The sequence below is a fragment of the Hordeum vulgare genome, chromosome 3H, assembly GCF_904849725.1.
Source record: "Hordeum vulgare subsp. vulgare chromosome 3H, MorexV3_pseudomolecules_assembly, whole genome shotgun sequence".
Classification (NCBI taxonomy): domain Eukaryota; kingdom Viridiplantae; phylum Streptophyta; class Magnoliopsida; order Poales; family Poaceae; genus Hordeum; species Hordeum vulgare.
Window position 1 is genome coordinate 587,505,017 of NC_058520.1, and position 19,903 is coordinate 587,524,919.

The 19,903-nt window shown below is 43.8% G+C and overlaps 1 protein-coding gene across 1 annotated transcript; it reads left to right on the plus strand.

The window, feature by feature from the left end:
* Positions 1 to 8,389: 8,389 nt before the first annotated feature.
* On the plus strand, positions 8,390 to 17,492 carry LOC123445394 (cysteine-rich receptor-like protein kinase 10). Its single transcript, XM_045122372.1, has 7 exons — positions 8,390 to 9,101; positions 9,312 to 9,417; positions 9,505 to 9,602; positions 16,067 to 16,253; positions 16,363 to 16,588; positions 16,830 to 16,965; positions 17,046 to 17,492. The coding sequence occupies exons 1-7, from the start codon at positions 8,652 to 8,654 to the stop codon at positions 17,355 to 17,357; spliced, it is 1,515 nt and encodes a 504-aa protein (XP_044978307.1). The 5' UTR covers positions 8,390 to 8,651; the 3' UTR covers positions 17,358 to 17,492.
* The last annotated feature ends 2,411 nt before the right edge of the window (positions 17,493 to 19,903 follow it).

Sequence of the window (19,903 nt, forward strand, 5' to 3'; positions counted from 1 at the left end):
GTTTCTGTATTTATAGGAGCGGATGGCGTCGAGATCAAGTCAGGGGGGACCCACGAGGGAGTCACGAGCCCCCCAGGCGCGCCCGGGGGGTGGGCGCACCTCCCTGACTCGTGGCTTCCTCGGGACTCCCCTCTGGTATCTTTTCTTTTGGTATTTCTGATATTTTCCATAAAAAATCACGGCGAAAGTTTTATTCCGTTTGGACTCCGTTTGATATTCCTATCTGAAAAAGGTCAAAAACAAGGAAAAAATAGGAACTGGCGCTGGCTCTAGGTCAATAGGTTAGTCCCAAAAATAATATAAAATAGCATATTCATGCATATAAAACATCTAAAGTTGATAATATAATAGCATGGAACGATCAAAAATTATAGATACGTTTGGGACGTATCACGCAACGCAAGGAAAGTTCAAGGGGAAGTCCAAAGGACAATTTCCTCCGAAGAAGTCAAAGAAACAGTCGGGGAATGACGTCCTGGATCAACCATGTGCAATCCACACGAAGAAAGATGAACAAAGCAATTTGATATTGCCCAAGCATACCACTCGGCAATGTAGATTGTTGATTCAGGGATTCAAGGAGGATCAATCGAGTGAGAAGACCCCCGAAAAGGAGGATGAAGAAGAAAAGGACGATTTTCCAGATGTTCGAGGAACCCTGATGATTTTTGCTGACGTAGAAAGCAAGAGTCGTCTCAAAGTGATTAACACAGAAGTCAACATGGCAGTTCCCACCACCCCAAGTATCTCAAATGGTCGCAGACCCCCATCACGTTTGATCAGTCGGATCACCCCGCTCATGTCGCTACCCCTGGTTGACAAGCTCTCGTGGTTGATCGTGTTGTGGGAGGCATTCGGCTCCGCAAGGTTCTGATGGATGGCGGAAGCAGATTGAATATTCTGTACGCGGATACTCTCAAAGGGATGGGCATTCCAATGTCGTGACTCGGCGAGAGCAACATGCAGTTCCATTGAGTCATTCTGGGGAAGAAGGCCAAGTCACTCGGCTAGATTGCGTTGGACGTCATATTCGGCTCCGACAAAAAAATTCGCAAGGAGAAGCTCACATTCGAAGTGGTAGACTTTCAGAGTGCATACCATGCCATCATTGGCCGTCCAGCATATGCCCGTTTCATGGCCCGTCCATGTTACGTTTATCTCAAGATGAAGATGCATGGACCCAAGGGTGTGATCACAGTCGCAGGGAATCGACAGAGAGCGGAATAGTACCTGCAGCAAGGCTCCAAGATTGCTGATCAGCAAATGGCTATGGTCGAACTGGAAGAATACAGGAAGAACACTGACCCTGCCGATCTGATGTGCTCCAAGAAGCCCACTTCCGAGTCTTCTTTTCAGTCGGCGGGAGATGTGAAGAAAGTGAACATCCACCCGACGGACCCTAATGTTGCTCCGACCAACATATCAACAACACTCGACAGCAAATAGGAAGCCGAGCTCATCCAGTTCCTCCATGAGAACTGGGACATCTTCGCATGAAAGACTATTGATATGCCGGGTGTACCCAGGGAACTGGCTGAGAACCGACTGAGGGTTGACCCCAAAGCGAAGCCGGTCAGAGAATATTTGCGTCGGTCCGCGACGAAAAAAAGAAAAGCAATCTGCGAGGAGGTGGCTCGACTCTTGGAGGCCAAGTTCATCCGCGAGGTCTACCACTCCGAGTGGATCGCGAATGTCTTCATGGTCCCCAAGAAGGAACCCATTAAAATGCATCACTCTTGGTGAAGATAAATCAATTTAGTTGGCCAAACCAAACCGATAGATCGGAGAGAAATATGAAGCTATCATAATCATGCATATATATAACCAACAAGAACTCAAAAAAATCATGAATAATCTTAATCTAAACGCACAATTCATCGTATCCTAACAAACACACCGGAAAGATGACTACATAGGATAGATCACTGCGGGAATCGTGATGATCTTTGCATTGAAGAACAAACAGAGAGGGATAGCCATCTAGGGTACTAATTACGAACATGTAGGTATGTGGTAAACTACTCACACATTACCATGGGAGCAGCAAGGTTGATCTAGAGGCCCTTTGTGATTGATTCCCCTCCGGTAGGGCATCGAAACATGGCTCTAGATGGGATCACGGTGGAACAGATACTTGCGGCGGCGAAAAAAACTATTTCAGATGGTTTTGTAGTGTTTTCCAACATATTAGGATTTATCGGAGTGGAGATAGGTCAAGAGGCGTCGGAAGGTGGTCTCAAGCCATCAGGGCGCAGCCACCCCCTGGGCGCGCCATGTTGGCTTGGCGCCACCCCGTGTGGCCTCCAGTCTCCCTCCAAAGCTTCAAGTATTATTTTTGTTCAGAAAAAGATCATCAAAAAGTTTGGTTGCGTTTGTACTTTGTTTGATATTGTTTTCCCGAGAAGCCAAAAACATGCAGAAAACAGTAACTAACACTAGGGACTGGGTTATTAGGTTAGTTCTAAAAATAATATAAAACAACATATAAATGCATATAAAGTATCCGAAGTTAATAATATAATAGCATGAAACAATCAAAAATTATAGATAAGTTCGAGACGTATCACGCCACGCCGCCGAGACGTCACATCGTCGACGCGTGACATGAAACGCCATTCCACGTCTAAAACCGTCGACTTGTCCCTCGAGCCAATACACAACTCTAAGATTGACTCTCCCAAGGAGGGAACGACATAAGAGGACAACCATCATCTGATCAACTGATCAAGGGTTTCCCCCGGAGGTAGCGGGAGGAGTTAGGAGCTTCACCTCGTTGATGCCTTCGTAAAGGAAACGATGCCAAGGGTGTCACCATCACCAACTCCGACCACGGCCGAAGACCGGGTTTTCACCCGGATCTATCACAAAAACATCCAACTCACAACTTGTGCATATGCACTACCATCGCGATGTATTCCGATGCTCCGGCCACTGCCGAAGGGCGCCACCACTGGAGCATGGGGGAGGGTTGCCACCCGACCACGCCATGTCGGGAGGGCCATTAGGATGAATCCCAAGCACGCTCTTCACTCTCTCTGCACCGAACAGGGTCTAGGATTGAATCCACCGGACCGCCGAAGCAGCTCCACCTTGGACATGCTTACGTCCACGCTATGTAGTCGAGGACGGTCTAGGCCTCACCGGCCGCCACCACCTAGGACCACGGCGCAGCGAGGCCATCACCCCAGCCAGGCCATGGCGGGAGGCCACCTCCACTTGCACCCGGTCCGATCTTCCAATCATGTCCTCCATGTCGTCCAGTCCGCATTGCTGCCACCGGAATGCCACCCGATGACCACGCCGCCACCCAAGGCCTCCGCCCAGAACCAGTCGCCGTTCCGCCAAGATCTGAATCGCAGCCACTCACCTCGTGGGAAGAGGTCCCAGCGCACGCCCTCCATCGTGAGACAAGGAGGAGATCCCCCCGCCACCGCCGTCGGCCACCGGACTTAGTCACGTGGCGTCCTCTGGCGGCGATGAAGGGAGGGGAGGGCGACGATCGAGGCCTGGCGGCTAGGGTTTGGAGCACCACCTGAGTCGCTTGAGACGGGGCGATGAGGGGGCTCGAGTAATGAACTATGCTGAAGCTTCATTGGGATGGCTGTGTGCATTTCTTTTAATTACATAGCACGTTTCCCTTCATTTTATACTCTCAATTTCATAATCCTTATATTTCCTGTAACTTGCATGACTCGTGACATGATTTGCCCAGGCTTATTTGTGAGTAATGGAGCCGGGAGTTCCCCTGTTTTTCAAAAGTAACATAGATCAAGTAATAACTGAACTGTCAGGTTGAGTAGCGTGTTGCGTCCTTTTTAGGACTTGTGTGACGCCGTTATATCTGGGTTGCGTGCAAGTAGAAACCATGTAAGGTGTTCTTTGTCGTCTAGAAAAAACAAGATTAATCATCTCTTGGAGTCTAGAAACATAGCTTATCTATTGGGGAAAATACTAAATGTTCATAAATATTTTTGGAAACTTTGAAAATATAAAAATTGTCAGAGTTATTCCGGGAAAAATTTATCGGAATTATTCTCCACCTTCTGTGTTCAAAATTTAGCACAGGATTACAATTCACCATTCTCTAGTCTTGTCTATCATAACTCATAAGATCATGAACCACCTAAACACGGCTTGAGATATTAAACTGAATGAGTTTAACGTATCTAAATAAGCAAGACTATCGAGCATGATTACAAATGCTAACTTCCAACCCACCAGCCTAGTGGTTGGCTCTACACTATTGACCCAGCCTGTCCTTATCATTCAGCCTAGTGGTTGGCTCTACACTATAGGGAGATTCGCCTCGATGATGTCTTCATGAAGGAAACGACGTCAAGGGCGTCACCATCACCATCACCAGCTCCGGCCATGACCGAAGACCACATTTTCACCCGGATCTATCAAAAACATCCAAACAACAACTTGTGCACATGCAAGACCACCTTCAAAGCCCCATAGTTGGTCGTCCAGATATGGTGATCATCCAGAACCGCACTACCATCACGGAATTCTGATGCTCCGGCCACTGCCGAAGGGCGGCACCACCGAAGCATGGGGGACAGTTACCACCCTACCACACCATGTCGGAAGAGCCCATGATGAATCCCAAGCACGCTCTTCACTGTCCCTGCACCGAACGGGATCCAGGATTGAATCCGCCTGACCGCTGAAGTAGCTCCACCTTGGACATGGGTACGTCCACGTTATGCAGCCGAGGACAGCCTAGGACTCACCGGCTTCCACCACCCAGGGCCACCGCGCAGCGAGGCGATCACCCCGGCCAGGCCATGGCCGGAAGTCACCTCCACATGCACCCGATTCCGATCTTCCAGTCACGTCCTCCACGACGTCCAGTACGCACCGCTGCTACCGAAACGCCACCCGATGACCACGCCGTCACCCATGCCCTCCGCCCAGAAACAGTTGCCGCTCCGCAAAGATCTAAATCGCAGCCACTCACCTCCCGGGAAGAGGTCCCACCAAACGCCATCCATTGCGAGACAAGGAGGAGATCCCCTGCCACCGCCGTCGGAATTATTCTCCACCTTCTGTTTTCAAAATTTAGCACAGGATTACAATTCACCATTCTCTAGTCGTCTCTATCATAAGATCATGAACCACCTAAACACGGCTTGAGATATTAAACTGATGGAGTTTAACGTACTCCATCTAAATAAGCAACACTATGGAGCATGATTACAAATGCTAACTTCCAACCAACCAGCCTAGTGGTTGGTTCTACACTATTGACCCAGCCTGTCCTTATCATTCACCTCTATTATTGCGCCATTCATTTGTCAGTTACTATACTTCTTCCCTTAATTTTATTTTTATTTTAGTTTTCATTAAGTAAAAATAGATAATGGCCTAGGACATTATAGTTAGTACCAGTGTGACGGTTACCGGCGTGAGCAGGGGCGGAGCTATGTGAGGGCCAACACGTGCCCTGGCCCATCCAGCTCAGCATGATTCCGTTTAGTGTACACTCAATTTTAGGCCATGGAAATGTCAAAGCAAGGGTAAACCTTTGTAGCTTGGCAGGCCTGGCACGCCCAACCTTTTTCATCAAGCTTGACCACTGGGTGTGAGGCGGTGTGCCGGGAACGGCGGCTTCACGGCAGTGCGGTGGCGTGGCGGGGATGCAAGGACGGTGTGGAGGTGCCGGCAGTGAAGTTTCTGGCAGTTTCTAACCCACCAAAAATTTAGGGGAAGAACATATTCCTGTAAACCTACTGAAAGTTATGGCAGATTTACTGGATGTGTTGCAGAGCTTTTTTGTCCAGATTTCTATAAACGGTGGTTATTTTAGAAATAGGGAACCGTTGGAATTGGTCAGTCCAATGCTTGTCCTTTTCCTTATTGCAATTATAGTTAACAATCCCAGGATGCATTCTGACGCCGCGGTCTATGTCAGCTAGACCAAGGGTGTGTTTGGTTTGAGGACGGAAAGTTATGGAATGTCATGGTTCCATTCCAAAGTCATGGGTTAGTTCCATCCTTGTGTTCAGTTGATGATAAAAAATGTCATGGGTTGGTTCTGTTCCGGTGTTTGGTTGGAGAGATGAAATGAGAAGAATCTGATGCCACTCACCTCTTCGATATAAATGGTGAAATTACATATCTGAACAAATAGAGTTATTTGCATTTGACAAGCCTATGATTTAAATTTTCATCAACATTTTCTTTCTATTTTCAACACATGCAAATAAAAATATATGATCCTGAGTACATACCAAATATTTATGAAAAATAATCACGAAAATGAAAAATAACCACGAAAAATAATAATCACGAAAACGAGAAAAAATAACCACGAAAAAATAACCACGAAAAAAATAACCACGAAAACTTTTGTTCGGGTGCGGGGTGAGCGCGGTAAGAACTGCTTGGTTATTTCTTTTTTTTCTTTGCTTTCTCAGACGAATAACGAGTTGATTCCTCCAAATCGGTGGAATCACTTGGTGAAGCATCTGAAGAGAATATTCCTTGCATGCGGATGACCCAATTCCGATTTCTAACCCAACTAAACACGAGAACGGCTGCTAGGGAACCAACCCGTTCGATTCCACCTCATCCTGAAACACGAGAACCAACCCGTTCGATTCCACCTCATCCTGAAACCAAACACACCCTAAGTGAAGGCACAACCGTCTGATTCTCCTTTTTGAAAGGGGCTGATGAGGATGAAGGTGTCCTTCTTTAATAAGAGCAAGTTTATAGTCGGCAACGGTCATAGCACTAGATTTTGGAAAGACACTTGGTTGAAAAACACACCATTAGCTTTGCAATATTCTTCTTTATACAACATTGCACAACAAAAAGGTGTTTTCGTTGATATAGTATTAACTGTGGTTCCTCTTAACATTCAGTTCAGGCGATCGCTTGTGGGGGAACGCTGGAATAGTTGGCTGCATCTAGTGTGTAGGTTAATGAAGGTTAACCTTTCAGATGCAACAAATATCTTACAATGGCAGCTGTCGGTACCAGGTAAATTTTCTGTTAAGTCAATGTAAACGTACTTGATAAACACCGGGCCTATTTTGGAATCGATCCATATTTGAAAAATTAAGCTACCACTAAAAATCAAGGTCTTTATGTGGTTCGTGCATAAGGGTGTAATCCTCACGAAACATGATTTGGCAAAGCGTAGATGGAAGGGTAGACAAAACGAAACAATTCAACATTTGTTTCTACATTGTCCATTTGCTAGGCTATTGTGGCGGCTATTCACGCCGCATTTAACGTGTCACCTCCGAGAACAGTTTCACACTTACTTGTGACATGGTTAAATAGTATAAAGTCAAAGACCGTGACACATATTTAAATTGGAGTGTGTGCGTTACTTTGGGTCATATGAAATTGTCGAAATGACTTTGCCTTTAATAGACAAAGCATTACAAATTATTTTGCAGGTTATCTTCAGGGCGTCTGCTTGAATCCGTATGTGGTCGTTACTCGGTCATGCGGACCAGAGGGGGCTTTTGGATATTGGGTGCAACCGACGGAAGATGATTGCATGGGATACTTACAACCGATTTGGATGACGATCCAGTAATAGGATAGGTGTTTAGTCATCTTACCCAATTTGTGCCGGTTGTGGTAATTTTTATCTTTATTTCTTTGAGAATTGCATATTTCTTTGTGACTTTGTTTGAAACCTGATATTTTTAATAACATGGCTGTGTGCATCAAGAGATGCAGAGGCCGGGATTATCATCCTCCTCGGAAAAAAAAAGACCAGGCTAATGGTGCTCTCGGGTTTTTAGGTCAGACTAGCAGCAGATTGTTCAGCGCTGAAACCAAAGAGCCAAGCAAGTTTGCTCCAGGCTAGGAACCAAGCAAGCCCTTAATCTTTCACAGTTTTGTCAGATGTCTCCGCACGATGATCATTCCTCGTTCAGGTGGCATAGCGCGCTTGTCCTTCCTTGACGAGGACCGGTAGAGCGAACGTGCCCGCACCGCTCGTGTCGAGGCTTGTTGGCATGTGCGTGACTGCGGAGTTGGCCAACCGATAGACAATCAGCATTGAGGCCTATGTAGCTATTCAGAACAATAGCGAGCCAACTTTGCACAGAACATGGGGTTCACTTCAGTAGGAAAATTGACCAGCTTCAACTGCAGTCGATCGAGTAGCCAACTTTGCACAGAACATGGGGTTCACTTCAGTAGGAAAATTGACCAGCTTCAACTGCAGTCGATCGAGTAGCCAACTTTGCACAGAACATGGGGTTCACTTCAGTAGGAAAATTGACCAGCTTCAACTGCAGTCGATCGAGTAGCAAATCCAGCCTGAAGGCAACAGTGAGGTCGGCAGCCGGCAGCACGTTACTGTTTCTGGCCCTTGTGGTTATATATCTTGCTTAATTTATTTTCTGAGATTTGTTTAGAGATACATGTACTTGTGAAGTAGACCTGCGCTAGCTGTGTCCTGCTCAAAGTCTTCGGTCTTCTTCTCTCCACCGTGTACACACATGAGATCACTGCTTAATTTTTATCTTATACACAAACAAAACAAAAGGCAGGGCCGCCGGGTTTGTCCCAGTCAATTGTCGAATTCTTAGATAGACAATATATGGTAGCTTCCTCCGTTTGGGTCATCGTCGGCGTGACCGGTTCATTCCGGCGGCCAGGGACCTGCAACTGCAAGGATGGCGGACGTGGTTAGCATCCCCAGGGAGATCCTTCGCCTTGCGCTGGCGATCAGGCAGGCGGCCGAGACGGTGAGGCAGAACAGGGAGGACTGCTTCGAGATCCAGCAGTGCGTGAGCAGGGTCCACGGCATCCTGTCCTTGGCTGCGCACGCCACGGGCACGGGCACGGACATGGTAGCGAACTCGGCGGTGAGCGCCGCGCTGGGGGACCTGGAACGGAGCCTCCGCCGCGCCCTCGACCTCGTCACCACCTGCCAGCAGAGGAGCACCCTTTGCCATTGCTTCACGGCCGGGAGGCTCTCGGCGCAGCTGCTTCGGGTCCAGCGGGACATCGCCAACCAGCTATCGATCGTAAACTTCGCCCAGGTCACCCTTCTCATCACTACTAGGCGTGTTCCACGAGAGGATCCCGTTTACCGACCCGTCGAGCTCTGGGACTACTGGAAGGTATACTTACTCAGGGCATGCTTAATTACTCTTCTTTTACCATAAAGATTCTTCAATCCAACATGAACATTGCAGCAGGGCTGCATGTACATAGATATTATTGGTAGCACGCTGTTAAAATATCGTAAGCAATTCATTCTTTTTTACGGCCCGGGTTATTTTCTTCATTTTTGGATAAAGTAGTGCGATTTTCAATTACTCGTATTGTAGAACCAAGAGAATGATTTTGTTCATATACCTCCAACACCAAGTGGTGAAGATGGGGGCTATGATTCGATCCACATCTGCGTGGAAATGACAGCTGCTGTATCATCACGTAAGATGCTCTTACTATTCCGCATCAATTTGCAGATATATCCTCATTTATTAATGTGTACTTATTCTTCTGTTTTACTTGCATCAGGATTCAGAGTGTTCAGCATGGCTGAGCTGGAGGCCGCTACAGATGACTTTTCATGTGAGCATGTGATCCACGATGGCGACCGTGTTACCGTCTACAAGGTAAGTACGCTACGTATATATACGTGCGGTTTGCTGATTCTGTTTACATAGAGTTTATAGCAAAAACACTACCACATTACTCGTGTTGACATCTACCATTTTTTTTAATCTTTAAAAAAACTACTCTCTCCATCACAGCGTAGAGGCATGCTTGAAAAATCTTTGAGTGGTTATTGATTGACTGTGAGATGGCTGAAAAATAGCATTCACACTAGACATGCATTTAGAAGTATAGTATAATAAAGTATTAATTAGCTGCTAGGAGTAAATGAAATGCACCCTAAACCTTGTCTATTATGAAAATGCACGTAAATTTAACTTTGTCTTCTAAATTGTGACAGAGGTAGTATCACAAAATGGATTCCCTGTTCTAAATCATATATATGTCGTCTTAGTGATGAAGTCTTTCGAAAGATCGATAAAGAGCTTCCTATCCTTCTGGCATCTAAAAGCACTAGAGTTCTTACACGGGGCATCCATTTACTATTATCAATATCGTTGATTAAAGTAAGCATAGATCATTAAACTAAATAACTAACACATTAAAATAGGACATATACTAGTAATTAAGTAATTCTACAAACGATGCACGATTCAAACATATAATAACATGCATAAAGTTAAACAGTCATTCATATACGAAATAGCTAGCTATATTGCTACATCCATCATCTAGCAATCTACTAGCTAGATGGCCGGCCTCGTGGTCGTCCCTAGGACGATGCTGTAGCGGTTGCACCTCCTCCTCCTGCTCCCGACGTTATCCTAATCTACGGGATCCTCCTCTGCTCTTCCTCGCGGCATACTGAAGGAGCATCATCTTGTTAGTCTTTAAGAATTTCTCATTTCTCGCAAGCTTCGTCACTAATGGGTTGAATAACTGTTGCCCAGCCTAGAGGTTCTCCTTCTCCTCAGCCATAGTGCATATCCTTATGTTCTCCGGCGTCAGGAACTGCGCGTACTCACGACAATCAGGAAGTTGAAAATCAAATTTTCCTTACAATACTCGACCGCCTTTGCATCGTAGGCGCTCGCCGCTAACCTTGGTTGTCCCACTGTCCAAGCTGGTAGACGATATTGTCCTTCGTGATGGTTGCATAGCATTTAGTCCTCTTCTGTCGCACACCACAAAACTTCGAAGCCATTTGACTGTACCTGCAACCTATATATATATATATATATATATATATATATATATATATATATATATATATATATATATATATATATATATATGTACATGTAAAATAAAAGTTTCTACACTGGCTACACTAAAATTTTCAACTATAATTACAACACAAATATGCACTACACAACTACATCATAATCTGAAACTACAATTATCTTTAAAATCTGCACTACACAACTACACTACAATCTAAAACTATAATTACCCCAAAAAACCTATATTATACAACTACACTATAATCTAAAATTGTAGTTACCCTAATAAATTGCACTACACAACTGCACTACAATCTGAAACTATAATTACCCTAAGAAACTACACTAAAATTTGAAACTATAATTACCCTAAAAACTACACTACACAAATACACCAAAATTAGAAACTACAGTTACACCATAAATCTACACTACACAACTACACAAAAATCTAAAACTACAATTACCACAAAAAATGTTCTAAACAAATATACACTAAAATATGTAGTACATAACTATAATAAAATCTGCACTACACAACTACATTAAAAATTTACACTACGAGTCTTACACTACATACACATCTACACTAAATTCGACACTACAATTACTCACCGGCGACGAAGACGACGGGGCTGGCGGGTCCTTGACGGCGGCGATGGAGAAGACGGCGAGGGAACGACAACGAGGAAGGCGGTGACGGAGATGATGGTGGCGGTGGAGGCGAGGGGTTGGCGGGTCCTTGACGCGGCGGCGATGGAGGTGGAGACGGAGACGACAGCTGGGTGGAGTTGGAGATGGCGAAGGCGGCTGGGGGCTTGGTCGTTGTCGGCGGCAGGAGAGTCGGATGGTTGGGGATTGAATTTGGGGTGTTTGGGTGGGGAATAGATCGGTTGTGTAAATGGGTGGTTGGATTTGACAGACATGATGTGTTTGATAGCGTTGGCCTCGTGGCCAACTCGATTTGCTATGTATTTTATTTTAGTTTATTATTTGTTACGTTATTGATCTTATTAATTATTATTATTTTTGTTTTTTGTGAATATATAGGCAAAATTGTATAATCTGGTCTGCTTACATATATACATCACATAAGGATAATTAACAGTAAAAACTATAATATAGTACTAAATCTAGACTAAAAACATCATTAGTGTGATAAGAAATGTCGCCATTGATCTAGTTGGGAGAAATAGGGCAAGAATGCAACCGGCTAAAAGTGCATATTGAAGCAACTTGAATTTTTTGATTTGGCCTCCCATCATATCGTTCTTGAGTTGCATCTCATTATCTGTCGTCTCAGTGGTCCAATGAAATAGTCGAGCAACTCGCTTACATAATTCTCGACGAGATCAATTCATATCCATGTGAAGCAATATTTTCCCTCTATATATATACACATATGATATGAGCGACATCAGAGGAGTTGAATTGTGCAAATTATCTGAAAATAGGTGAAGATGCATTTGTAGTCATATACGCACCTTTTCACGGTTGACGCAGATGTAGAACTCTCGCTCTGGATTCCCTTCTACGTGCGACATATGCTTATCAACAGGGCGTCGAAGGTGGTGGCATTGCTGCCGGAATGAACAAAAGTCGCATTGCTGCGGCGGGATGATTCGCCGAACAGGTCCGGCTGCATTGGCCGTGGCGAGCTCATGGTGTAGCCTGCCCAACAGGGTCATATGGGAGCTCGGCCAGGGCGGCGGAGTCCCAAACTTTCGATACGCTTCGACGACATGGGTCCATAACTAAGAGGACCTATAACCACTGTTGAAGATATCCCCCGATATGTCGATAAATCGGCCGATTTATCTCTTACCGACCGATCTACCGATAAACCGCCCGATTTACCCCTTATCATGGGTCGGCTGATAAGTTCCTGATAAACGATATCCCAACATTGCTTATAACTAGTTAGGGAGAGGAATTGAAAGTGAATGAATTTTGAGAACCCAACATTAGCTTATATAGGCCAAACTTAGTATTGTCGTTCATGAATAACGGAAGACAAGACTACATAATATATCTATGGCGTCGCAGGACGTACGACGCCAGTAATATGTACCGACTGATCAGCTCAGTAGGGCCCACAATTTGGCGGCGTTCCACTTTAAATCCATGTCGTCACTAACTATACAAAGTTGGCTCATCAATTCGTCCAACATCATAGCTATTTGAAGAACTTAGTGTTGGCGTCGCGTCAAATTTGCGCTCCACCAAAGTAAGTTGTGGCTAGCTATATCTCCAATAGTGATCGGCAAGGATGATATAGATCTTTCTCCTGAAGATGGGTCAGAGGTTCGATGATTATGACAGCTTCTAAAACATGTGCATGTGGTGTATGCTTTAGATTTATTGCACCGGTTGTAGGTTCCGATACATTATATGGATGGATCAGCGACGACACCGATTTTAGATATGGGGAGTGAGAGCACTCCGCATTATGAGTTTCTAGGTATGAGTGGTGTCTTCGAGTGTCTTGATGTATGTTTTTGTCAGCCCTTTGTTGAATAATTAATAAAGATGGATGTATGCATCGATTGATGGAGAGGCAGGGGTTTAAACCTCATTTTCCAAAAAAATTGCATATACTTCCCATATGGGCACGGTTGAGAAAAAAACAGTCTCTAAACCATCATCTGCTCATGGTTTGTTTGCCCGCATATAGATTAGCTGCATGAGGGAACACATTTTGATCCACCGTTTAGTTGGCTCCATTGCATTAGGCATACATAGGACATGTTGTTTAGTTCTAAATTACATAAGATGTTCTCACCACTTCTCACTAGTGGTGACCTTACCACACATGATCTTAACAGTTTCACTTCTAGCTACGAAATGGATTACGGTTCATCCTAGCTACTATCAAATGACAGTACACATTATTAAGAGTCATATGGCTGAATGAGGAAAGATCATGATCGATGCTAACTAGATGGAAGCCCATCCTCTTCCTCTTCTTCTTCTTCTGTTGCTTCTTCCTCTTCTTCTCCTTCTCTTGCTCTTCTTCTTCTTCTTCGGATCCTTATCTGACCTCTCCAATACCACATTGCATGTGTGCCTACTCCATCCTTTTTTTCTTTCAGCCCTCGTTGTCAAAGGCCTCCACACCATGGCCAGCGATGTCAACATTGTCAAGTGTCACATATTCCTCCTCGGGCACCAGTTCATCACAACCCCATTGCAGGATCCGGTTGTATAGAATGCAACAAGTAAGAACAAGCTTACCCTGAGTGGGAAAGAATGGAATGATTTCTGATCCGGGATCTTAGACATGTTCTTCAGAGCTCCAAATGCCCTCTCAACGGTTACTCTAAGGTCGGAGTGTTGAGATTGTACATCTCGTGTGGATTCCTATGAAAGTTCCTACTAGTGAACTCATTCAGATGGTATCTGGTTTTTTTGAAGGATGAAAGAACACCTGGCCGACATGCATAGCCAGCATCTCCTAGGTAGAACTTGACATCAGGGATGTTGATGCCATCAGGACGACTCGTGTTGTCACTGAGTAAGTTAGCATCATGTGCCGACCCTTCCTAGCCAGGGAGGACATAATTGAACTTCAGATCAAACTCAACAACAACAAGCACATTCTGGATTGTGTAGTGCTTCCTGCCCCTATATGCTACGGACTGTGACCTCGACACTCTGGCAGTGACATGATTACCATCTATTTTCCCCGTGCAATCCTAAGATGACAATACAATATTGTGTTAGTGATCACCTCGAATAATCCAAGCATATCAAGCCATGAACTACATACCTGTCAGTGCTCACCTTGAAGTAGGGATACCATCTTGGGCTAATGCGAATCTTTATAGGAGCCCGGTGTGTTGGTGCCTTGATCATCTCTCCTTTGAACTTCCCAACAACATAGAGAACTTGCTTGAAGTACCTTGAGATGGTCTCCATTGATCTCCTGCACGTGTTGTGGATAACCCTGAATCTATGGTTATGGCCAATAATGTGGAGGAACATGGCCACTTGCTCCTCCACACTAGTGTGGATGCTATCTTGTAGCAGCCCCTTGCTCCTGAAGATCTAGACATTCTGGCAAATGGTGCTATTTTTATTCGAAGCATCCACAGAGCCTCTGCCTCGTTGCAGTTGTACATGTAGTCCAGATTGGCGATCCTCTCCTGCTCTCGCATAAGCATTGGAGCATAAGTGATGACATGTCTCTTAGCACGATGAACACCTCGTGTGCATGAACATGAGTCAAGCATGAATGCCACCTGTTAGTGATGCTACCTGAACTACCAGCCGCATCTGTGCGTCCCTAACCTAGTCCACATCGTGGGTGCGTTGAGAAATTGAGAAATCGATCCTACATCTTGCCTAACAGCCTAACAATGTACCTAACATAGGGGACACGGGGTGTTTCTTGCCGGCATCGGAGATGAGGAAGACAAAGGGGGGTATGGCTGAGTCAAGGATGACCAGACGGTGGACAAACAGAATGGGAGCAGCAGCTCCTGCTGCCGGAAAGTGATGTTGCCGCGTCCGCCTCCTTCGTCATCGCCGCTTGCACAAATGTGAGTCGCCATCGCCACTGGCGGTGAGGCTAGAAGAAGTGGTTGTCCTAGAGGTAACGGTGACTGAGTAAATGGGAGGTGAGGCTAGATTTGGCGTCGTGCCTCCGCGTGCGATTTCCATCTCTCATCATCCCCACTCCCTTTCGGCTTGCTCCCCCGTGTGCAAGCGTGCACCGCACTCAACATGTCTTGCTAGAAACTGTTGAATAAGAAGTTCCTAGCGAGTCATGTTGTGAGCTGCTTTAAGCTTCGTGTCGATGCGAGCCAGCTCACCGCGTTTGCAACCAAATGCACTTTTCGTGGCCTAATTGGTCTTGGTTGGAGCAAATGCGGGCAACCAAACACGTCCTTTGAGACTCGAGATTCTTAGTCCTAAGCTGGTTACAATGAAAGTATCTTACGTAGTATCATGCATGTTAACTAAACATTACATAATACTACCTACGTCACGGTTTAGAAGGTACAGTTAAATTTATGTGTATTTACATAATAGATAAGGTTTAATGCGCATTGCATTTACTCCTAGCAGCTAATTAGTACTCCGTTGTACTACTTCTATATGCATGTGCAGTATGAATGCTATATTTTAACTCATCTCACAGCCAATCAATAACCACCTAGGTTCGACAGAATTTTCAACCATGTCTTCTAAACCGTGACGGAGGGAGTAATATAATATCATATCATATTAAATAATATCATATCCTAAAGACTCCAATTTGAACGACCTCTTTTTTCCTAATAAAGTGCTCTTTTCAGGGTCTATTACTAGACGGGAGGGTGATTGCCATCAAGAGATCTCATGATGAAAAGAAGGGTCTTCTTTTTCTAGTGCATCTCCAGCACAAAAACGTAGTTTCATCTATAGGGCACTGCCGTTATGAACAGGGGGAGATGGTGGTCGAAGAGTATATGCCCAACGGAACTTTGTCCGAGATGATCAATGGTATGTTCGCTCATAATATTATTTGTCCTGTCGAAAGCTACTAGCCAGCCAGGTTCGAGAACAACAACGCTTTTACAAGTGGTTGGTTTGATGTAATCTTAATTTGCAGAGAGGCCACAACAGCTAGATTGGTCCTTCATGTTGCAGACGGTTCGAGGGATCGCAGAGGGCGTGGCTTATCTCCAAACCATGCGTGTCGTGCATCCGGATTTGAAGCCTGCCAACATCTTCTTTGATTCTGATATGAATCCAAAGATAGGTGGGTTTGGAAGGTCTAAACTTTTGCTGGAACAAGGTGTCACCGAAACCAAGACAGAAGAGTTACTGGGCACAGTGTAAGATCGACGGCATTCAATACAACAATCCACTTTCCATCACTTAATTAGACCGAAAATAACAAAGTACTCCCTCTGTCAACCAATTAATATAAGATCGTTTAGAATATCTATATTCTAAACGATCTTATATTAATTGACAGAGGGTCGATCTACTCACCATGTATGCAATGCATACACTCTCTACTTTCCATCTTTTTTCTCTCTCTGAGGTATTCTGCTTACTGCTTCAAACATTCAGGGGCAACATACCTCCTGAGTATATCACTGATGGCATTATCTCCATGAAGAGCAACGTTTTCAGCTTCGGCGTCCTCTTCCTCCGTATTATTAGTGAGATGAGAGGCCCTGTACTAAACCAACATCCAATTGCATGGGTAAGTTGAGCTTTTCCAAGCACTCGTGCGTATCAACTAGACTTCAGTTATATATGCCACACAAGTTACTTTCTTCTCAGGCTTTGGAGGTCTGGGATGCTCGACATATGGAGTCATTTGATCCGTTATCGCCAGATCAGTCTGAGCGAAAGGAAAGAGAGAGGTGCATCTGCATCGGACTGTTGTGTACCCAAATGGATCCTCGTGACCGGCCAACTATGCCACATGTTCTTGCGATGCTAAACAGCGAGGAAGAATGGCCAACCCCAGAGCTATCTGCTGGCTTCCTTGGAATAAGAAGTGCAGAGCAGGAGCGGCCGTGGTGGAGGAGCAGCTGGTGGAAGAGGAGGTCTGACGGTAGGAGCTGGTCGTTGTTGGAGAAGACACGTTGAAAGTCCTCGGCACACAGACTGTGTGCTTTACATATCGCTACTAGTGTAACGCCGATGACAATCGTATCAACTATCACATTGTTACCATATACTCATATACTGTACTAAATAATACCATGCGCGTTGCTGAGGAAATTTATAGCAATAAATTTATGAAGAATAAAAACTCTTTATCAAAAAATTATGAATAAAAACTAAAATATTAAATGCATCTCGTATACATATAATAGTGTAGATATATAAACACTTAACATGCATCCAAAATTAATATTTATAAATTATACTTCCTTCATTTCGGTGAATAAGGTACACACGCTTCTCAAAATCCAACTTTGACCATTAATTAGATCAATAGTATACATTTTTGTAACTTCAAAACTATACCAATGAAAACACCTTTTCAATACGAATTCATTGGTATATTTTTTTATCACATACAATGCATATTTGATTTGTTCAATCTATGATCAAAGTTGAAATTTTGGGATGCGCGTGCGCTTTATCCATTGAGATGGAGGGAGTAACAGATATTTTATATATTATCTCAAACAATTATAAACATTCGAGGAACCAGAACCGGACCTTAGTTTTAGGGCCTCAGAGTGGCCTCCCTTGGTTTCTCATGACTTTCTAGCTTTGAAATTAATTTTGAGCAAGAAAATAAACAAAAGCTGATGTAGAGGGCTTGCAAGTGGTTGATGATATGAAGAGTTTGCATGTGTTTAAAAAATATAATATGGAAGATTCGCACGTCTTTGATGGTGTGAAGGGCTTCTAAAAAAATTGCTAGTGGGCTAGAACTATTTAAGTGATCTGCAAAATGTGAAAGCTCCTTCGTATTGTTTATTTTCTTTGTGGAAAGGGTCAAATTTGTTATAAAAATTAATCCAAAGTATAAAGTATCTCAAGCATAATAAAAATTACATCCATATTCGGAGACCACCGAACGACCACTACTGCCATCAAAACGAGCCATCGATGTGCCGCTATCATCGCTCCCCTATCAGAGCCGGCTTGATCTTGTCGATTACAACTGGGAAGTTTTCGTGCACATGTCCTTAAAAACGAGTGCACTGGAGCAGCAGTTGTCGTCATTGAATCATTGCATAGATCTGAAATACCCGACACCAAATCTCGCCCATGACGAGTCCTAATCTCCCCTCTCAAGGAGATGGTACGACTCTATGTCGGAGCTCCGTCGACTACATCCAAATAGACGAACTCGATGAGGATCGAAGCCCGGAAGTAAAACTCGAAGAATAAGCGACACACCGATGAGGATTAGACAACCCTAACCTAAACTAGTAATCGAAGCAGATGCACGGGGACACTCCTCCCCACTATCGATCGCTGGAGTGGCAGGCAAAAGGAGGCGAGTCCACAAGCCTTCGTGAGCTCCGCAACATTATTTGAAACCGACAATAAGAAAACAAAGATAACTTTTGTCACCTATGATGAAACAAGTCAATGAGGGTTTGCAACTGGTTCATGTGTTTGCACACCAGGTATCTTTTCATTAAACAAAATTCTTTTTTAACAAAACTACTTCAATAATCAAATACACAATCAATAAAAGCCAACTGGGCTTGCTTTTTTATTGCAACAAACTTGACTGGATTTTTTTATAACACTAACTTAGATGGATAAGAAAATGACATATCTCTCACATTGTGAAGCAGGAACCTTCACTTTGAGGCTCGTTCTGCCCAAAGACGGGAAATAATGAGTGTGTTTCTTGTGGCATTAAAAATAAAAATTATCCATGCATTTAAAATTATTTTAAAGATTGAAAACATTTATAAAATTTTGAAATGTCCATGAATGTATTTATTTACATTTAAAAAAATCATCATGTTTAAGAGCTATATTTTAAAGAAATTTGTGAACTTTTATTTAACATATTTAAAATTTGGGGAACATTTTAAAGAAGAACAAAACCTTGGAAAAGCTTTCTGAAACACATTGCGGCTCTTTGATCCAATTAGACCCGTCCATGACAACGTCCCTGCTGTTTGCATGTTATTTTAGCCGATGAGTACCAAATAGGAATTCACATGCGGTATGGCTATATATTGCCTGCTACGAGACTTAAAGTAGTCTCGCCTATGGCACTTCCGCTAGCGGGCCAGTCTATAAGGTGCATTCCTGTAGGTCTCTCCGATTGTCTTAGAAAGTAGTCATAGACCGCTTCAGACCAATATTAGAAGCTTTCGGATGGTTTTTCCTCTTTTTAATATGATTTTTCTATATTCGTATTCTTAGTTTTCGGTTCTTTTAATTTTGTTTTCTTTTTTCTATTTGTTTCGGATTTTCTTCATTTTTATAATAAATATTGATTTTCTAATATTAGAGAAATATTTCCATGTACATGTGGAACACTTTTTTGATGAAATACATGTTGAACATTTTTTGCAATGGAACATTGAATATTTTTAACATGCAGGTTGAAGAGTTCTCAAATACAAGTTGAACATGTCCGAAACGCACGTCGAACATTTTTGTCAAATGCACATTGAACATCTTAGAAAACATTTAAAAAATTATTT